Raw genomic sequence first — 6983 nt, forward strand, 5'->3', positions numbered from 1 at the left:
AGTTATTGAGCAAAATGGCTTGCCAATTGAAGCACTAAGCAAATTATTTCATCAGTCATTGATCCGCAGTTGTTTGATCGGTTCTTTCAAAGGTAAGTTCATATCTAGCAATCATGAGCACACTAGTAGCTGATACATGTTACAAATGGACATCAGCTACCAAAGCTCGTAACTTATGCACTGAAATGTAATTCTACGCATTGATTGATAGATAGACAGATAGATAGAGAGATTTTAAGAAACATGGTGTGCAGAGTTGATAAGTGCCGGATGCTCAAGAATAGCAAAAATGAGAGAGAGAGAGAGAGAGAGAGAATCCTGATCTCTACAGTAGACCAAACTGGCCATCTTATACTGGCCTCACGAACAATAGCACTAGTTCGATGTGTTTAAAAGCACTAACCAGCATTGCCTCCATGTACATATACAAGGAAAAAGAATTTCAGGATTGCAACTCCTCATAAAATCCAAATGAACCACTTGAAATAAGGAATCAATGAAGGCTGATTTTTTGACACCACCTTGTGATTGCACTCTTCATACATCTGAAGTAAGCAATCAGAGTTTTATTTTAGCCCGGAATTCAAAACGTCATGCCATTGCACTCTTCGCGTATGGGAGCAAAGAGATCGGTAGTCATGTAACGCTCCCCACCGCTCGGTAGTATTGTCACAATCATCTTGCCTGCATTCTCAGACCTCTTTGCAACCTGATTACATTCACACCCACACACACTTTTAGGAGTAATTCAATCTTTACTCAAGAACATACATACGTACATAAATACATGTATGTATGCAAGTATGTATCTACACATACATACATATAGAAAACTTTTATTTTTGCCATTAAAAGAGGGACCACTTACCTTGACAGCAGCAGCAACGGCAGCACCTGAAGACGGGCCTACAAGTACGCCTTCCTCTTTGGCCAGCATGAGTGCAAATGTCATGGCTTCTTCACTGGTAACCATTACAATCTCATCCGCCACACTCAAGTCAGCATTGTCAGGAATAAAGCCAGGACCAATGCCCTGAATTTTGTGAGCACCCTTGCAACCACCTTCAAAACAACAGGATGTGAAGAAAAAGACCCAAATGAAATTGACTCAGAAAACTCGAAGATTCCATGCCCTCCAATAATACACTTACCTGAGAGAACCGCACTTTCCGCTGGCTCGACCACCATCACCTTGATAGCTGGGTTTTGTTCTTTCAGAAATCTCCCAGCTCCTGAGAATGTCCCTCCCGTCCCAGACCCAGCCATGAAAATGTCCACTTTACCTGCAGTATCCCTCCAGATTTCCGGGCCTGCCTTTTTCACCATTTAGGCCACTGTTAAATCAACATGTTACAAACCCGAATGTCACATCAAATTTGCTTCAAACCACAAAAAGAAAACCATAAGAGCTTGGAAGTTAAGGGCTTAATGCGGACATACATACATGCTTCCACAGATGCATATAAAGACTATATACAATACATCAATGCATACATACATGTCTATGCATACATACGTGCAATGACTCTGTCTATGCAAATACCAATCCTTACGCCTGAAGTGCAGTACTACAAAAAGCTCACACTTTAATTATGCTGGAGCACCTGTGGTTCGAAAATGTGCATCCGGATTGTTGCCATTGGCCAGCTGGTTCAGCATATAACTATTTGGAATCGAGGCCAGTACCTCGTCCGTTTTGGCAAATACCCCAGGAAACCCCAGTGCAGGATCTGAAAAAGAGACAAAGGCAAAGCAGAGGTTAACGGCAAAGAAAGTCAAGGATTGTGCCGACAGCTGCTAAAACAGCCAGCATACCCGTGAGGTAGACATCTGCCCCTAAAGCTCGCAAAATCATACGCCGTTCAATCGACGAAGATGCCGGCATCACTGCTGCAACTTTATACTTCTTGTGGATTGCAGCGCAAGCCAGAGCAATGGCCGTGTTCCCGCTCGTGGGCTCGACAAGCGTGCTCACTCCGGGTTTGATAAGTCCATGCTTTTCGGCATCTTCAATCATCCTGCCAAGGTTTCTTGTCTTCATCGAGAGCGTCAAATGCAGGTAAAATGAGAGAAGACCCACCTCATGCCATCACTCAAATGGTGGATAGAGGGGCCATTACTTCAAATGAGATGTGAGACCATGTTCTTACGGGAGGGCGATGCGGTCCTTGACAGAGCCAAGAGGCTGTTGGCATTCGAGCTTGCCAACGATTCTCGCTACCGCCCCTTCCTTGGAGGCAATGTTCTTGAGCTCTACGAGAGGAGTCCATCCTATTAACTGTTGATATTATAGGATAGTTATGCTCAAGGGGCTGACTCTCTCTCTCTCTCTCTCTCTCTCTCTCTCTCTCTCTCTCTCTCTCTCTCTCTCTCTCTCTCACACACACACGCACTCGCACTCATAGGAGCACCTGTGTAACATCTGAGGCGATGTTTTCATTCTGAGGGGTGGTGTTGAGAGCACGATAAGTCCCAGCGAATTTGTAGGTGTGGCCATCGTCGATCTCTTCGCTAGCAGCCTCAGCGACAACAGTAGCAGCCATTGTAGTGCAAGCCGCAGCAGCAGAGGTGAAGACCAAGTGGGAGAGTCGTGCCCGTAAGTCACTTGGGAGAAGCGCGATGCTTGGCAGCTGAATTTAGGCAATTGTCCTCGTTGGCGACCCTTGTTGATAAAGCACACGGGGTGCACTCGAGGGATCAACGGCCCGAGTGCATCCCACCGTTGGATCAAATCTGGCTGGGAAAAAAAATTCGCGCTGCTTGTCCCACTCCCGCCTCGAGCCGTCTCGCCTAACGCGCCTCCATGCAACCAATGCGCCTTTAACAATATAAAAACCTGCCCCCTCTAGGCGCGTCGATCCAACGGCCTAAAGCCCCTCGTCGTGCCGATCGTGCTCCTCGCCGTCGATCCCTCGAGTGACACCCCGTGTCACTTATAAACGAGGGTTGGCGACCTCATCTAGGTAGGCAAGAATACACAAGGGCGACTACTAAATGCCATCTATATCTATCCTATATATTAAGGAAACTGGTTTTCCAGTGCCACGTGTCGCAATTTCCTTTATCCGGCTATAGTGAGGACAATGCGCACGCAGGGGGGGAGAGAGAAAGAGAGAGTATTAAACTAGAGTGCTTTGCGTTCCTATGGAATTAAGATATTAAACTAGAGTGCTTTGCGTTCCTATGGAATTAAGATAAAGTAAAATATTGAAAACTATATATTGCCATTTCAGCACTTCTCAAATGAAAAAAAAAATGTTTATTTGATGCTAATAATTTATGTCTAAGATATTTATTAAATGGAAGGAGAGACTTTAAAACGAAGAGGAGAGAGAGAAAGAGACAGAGAGAGAGTTTCTTATCCGAGAGAAAATGAAGCACAGAGAGAGATTTCATCAAAGCGTGTTAGATTTTTTTACCTGAGAGTGTTTAAGATACTGATTGTCGTAGTTCAGAGGCGTTCTTTGCAAAAATGGGATACCAATCGTAGTGCCTCAAAGGTGTACCTCGCAAAAAACCACAAGTAGGGTTAGAATTTTGTCAAGCTCAATGTTTGTGATCATACAAGATGTCAATGTTATTAATTGTTTGTGTTCTATTTTCATGTTCCAAACAAAAAATAGAAAACATGGAAGTCTCCTTACATAGGGGAGTTTGCACAATCCTCCCAAATTTTTATAATACGAGAGAACGTGCCATTCCCATGGCAGCGTGCAATTTTCAGTGCATTTATTAACTCCGTTCTCAGTGTCAAAAATCAAAAAATGATAATTCTTACTCACCGTGGGATTGAATGTCTCTCGTTGATGCACTTCCTTGCATCAATGATGTTGGGCATCGTGCGTAGAGCCACATGCCTTCAAGATGCATGCATAGGTGATTGCATCTGGAGAGAGGCCCTTGCTTCACATCTACTGAAAGAGAATTAGAGCTGTTTGGCCTTGCCCCCGTGGGACAAATCTTACATCCACATTCCAGATCACAGGAAGCACGATAATTTTTTGCAACAGCCCGTGACTAATAATCCCATCATTAATTCTCTCACCCATGTCAACGTCTTTCATAAGACTACACACCTTCAATGTGCAAGCATAAGTGATTGCATTGGGACAATTGGAAAGAGGCCTTCGCTATCCCATGAGAACAACGAAGTACTTCCTTGAAACAGCCACGTTGGGCTTATCTGTAATAGTGATGACAGTTCAGACATGAGAACTTCTCATGCTTTTGTGAGTCTGCTTGATGTGTTTCACGAGTATTGCTTCTTCTCTAGAGTTGTCAGTGGATTAGTTGCCTTTCTGTGGACATTGTAAGGGCACCACATTTGCCATACGTATAAAGAAAATCCCTGCTAAGAACAACCTGTTTCTGAATAGCTTGTGACTGACTAGCACTCTCATCATAAATTCTCTCACCCATGTCAGCATATTACGAAGTCTTTCAAGATGCTAGCATAGGTGCTTGCTTCCATAGATGATTGCATTGGAGAAAGGCCTTCTCCTTGCATATGCTTATTGCCTTGAGTAGCTTCCTTGCCAACATCCTGCGTCGATTCGAAGTGATTGCCCATCTTGTGGTTTTTCTATGAAGGTACCAAGGAAGAACAAAGGAAGCCGATCTCCTATTTTCACTGAAAGGCTGTAATTCTAACGATTTCTTAGTTTGCGATGAGAAAGATGTCAGAGGGCCAAAATTGTAGTCTAGAGCAGGAATAGCTAAATAGTTGCACGTCTTGACAAGTCGACTGATGAGGCCATAAAAAAAGCGAGAAAGCACTTGCCGGATGGTCTATGCCACGTGGATTAAGGATTCTTGCTTTGCATCCGCTAGAAACAACCTGGTGCTTTCTGGCCCTGCTCTTGTTGCGCACATCTTGAATCAGTGCATTCCAAGAGACGACATTCCAGATAGGAAGCTCCTCAAGCACATTTTGTGCTTTCTCAAGCGTACCACATTTGACATACATATCAACCAAGACAATATTGCCAAGCACGACATCTTTCTTCAATAGCCTCAGGCTCACAATACCCACAACTTCCTTGCCATCTCTTTTAGAGAGCCTCTTGCATAGAGCCACATGCCGATAGCATCTGGAGAAGGTCCCCTGCTTCGCTTCGCACCTATTCAAAACAACCCATAGCTTCCTGGCTTGGCCGTTGTCGAGCATATCTTGCAATCAGTGCATTTCAAAAGACGACATCCTGCACAGCAGCACCACATTTGGCATACATATCAACCAAGGCATTGCCAAACACAAAAGTTTTCTGCAGCAACCCATGACTAACAACATCAGAGTGAATTTTTAAGCCCATATCAGCATCTTGCGTACAAACACATGCCTTGTAGATGAACGCATATGTGATTGCATTTGAAGAGAGGCCCTCACTTTGTCCCTGCTCCTGTTGCACGTATCCTGCAATCAATGCACTCCAAGAGATGGCTTTGGGAATAGGAAGCTCCTCAAGCTCGTTTTGTGCTTTTTGAAGTGCACCACATTTAGCATACGTATCAACCAAGGCATTGCCAAGCACGACAATTTTTTTGAACAACCCTTGCTAAAGTGTCCCACATTTGGCATACATATCGACCGAGGCATCGCCAAGCGCGCCATCTCTTTTTGAGAGAAATTTGCATAGAGCCACATGCTTGCAAGATGCACACGTAGGTGATAGCATCTACATAAATGCCCTCGCTTTGCATTGTTGGAAAAAGCCCAGAGCTTGCCGAACCGGCTATTGTTGGGCATATCCTGCAATTTGTACGTTCCAAAAGACGGCATCCCACACAAGAGCACCACATCTAGCATAGATGTCGACCAAGGCATTGCCAAGCATGGCAAATTTTTTCAACAGCCCCTTACTACCAATATCGGGTGAATTTTTAAGCCCACAACAACGCCTTATGTGCCTTCAAGATGCACTCTTATGTGATTGCATCTAGAGAGAGGCCCTCGCTCTGCATCCATTGAAAATAGCTGAGAGCTTTCCGACCTTCCTCTTGTTGTGCGTATCTAGCAATCAATGCACTCCAAGACATGGCATTCGGGACCAAAAGATCCACAATCACATTTTGTGCTTTCTCAAGTGCACCACATTTAGCATATGTCTCAACCAAGGCATTGCCAAGCATGGAAAATTTTTGCAACAGCCCTTGACTAACAATATAAGAGTGAATTTATAAGCCCATGTCGGCATCTTTCATACAGCAACATGCCTACAAGATGCACGCTTATGTGATTGCATATGGAGAGAGGCCCTACCTTTGCATCCACTGCAAAGAGCTTTCTGGTCCTGCTCCTGTTGTGTGTATCCCACAATCAATACACTCCAAGAGACGACACTTGGGACAGGAAGTTTTGGGCGTATTCTGCAGAAAACGCATTCCAAGCAAAGAGCATGACTTAAAGAAATTTCATGTTTCCATGATGGCACCACATTTGACATACATATGGACCAACATGTTGCTAAGCAGCGCTAGTTGATTGTGAATTCTCTTACCCATATGAGAGTCTTGCATAAGAACATAAGCCAAGTATGGCAATTTTTTGAAATATCCATATCGAAAGTGCCCCACAATTGGTGTACATTCCCGCAATCAATGCATTGTAGGAGACGATATTCGAGAGTAGAAGCTCCGCAAGCACGTTTTGTGCTTTCTGAAGTGCACTACATTTAGCATACGTTTCGACCAAGGTATTGCCAAGCATGACAACTTTTTGAAAAAGCCCCAGTTGAAGTGTCCCACATTTGGTGTACGTATCGACGAAGGCAGTGCCAAGCACGCCATCTCTTTTACAGAGCATCTTGCATCGAGCCGCATGCCTGCAAGATGCATATGTAGGTGAGCATCTGGAGACATGCCCTCGCTTTGCACCTGTTCAAAACAACCCATAGCTTCCTGGCCCGCATATCTTGCAATCAGTGCATTCCAAAAGATGACATCCTGCACACGAGCACCACATTTGGCGTACATATCAACCAAGG

The 6983-nt window shown here is 44.4% G+C and overlaps 1 protein-coding gene across 1 annotated transcript; it reads right to left on the minus strand.

The window, feature by feature from the left end:
* Positions 1-324: 324 nt before the first annotated feature.
* Positions 325-2634, minus strand: LOC147425777 (cysteine synthase-like). Its single transcript, XM_086499822.1, has 7 exons — positions 2412-2634; positions 2151-2278; positions 1816-2018; positions 1605-1730; positions 1152-1310; positions 869-1062; positions 325-709 (listed from the first exon to the last, which is right to left on the minus strand). Exons 1-7 carry the CDS (start codon positions 2541-2543, stop codon positions 584-586), a joined length of 1068 nt encoding a protein of 355 aa, XP_086355948.1. The 5' UTR covers positions 2544-2634; the 3' UTR covers positions 325-583.
* Between the last annotated feature and the right edge of the window lie 4349 nt (positions 2635-6983).

The sequence above is a fragment of the Adiantum capillus-veneris genome, chromosome 25 (genome assembly GCF_014529385.1).
Source record: "Adiantum capillus-veneris isolate H3 chromosome 25, ASM1452938v2, whole genome shotgun sequence".
Lineage (NCBI taxonomy): Eukaryota > Viridiplantae > Streptophyta > Polypodiopsida > Polypodiales > Pteridaceae > Adiantum > Adiantum capillus-veneris.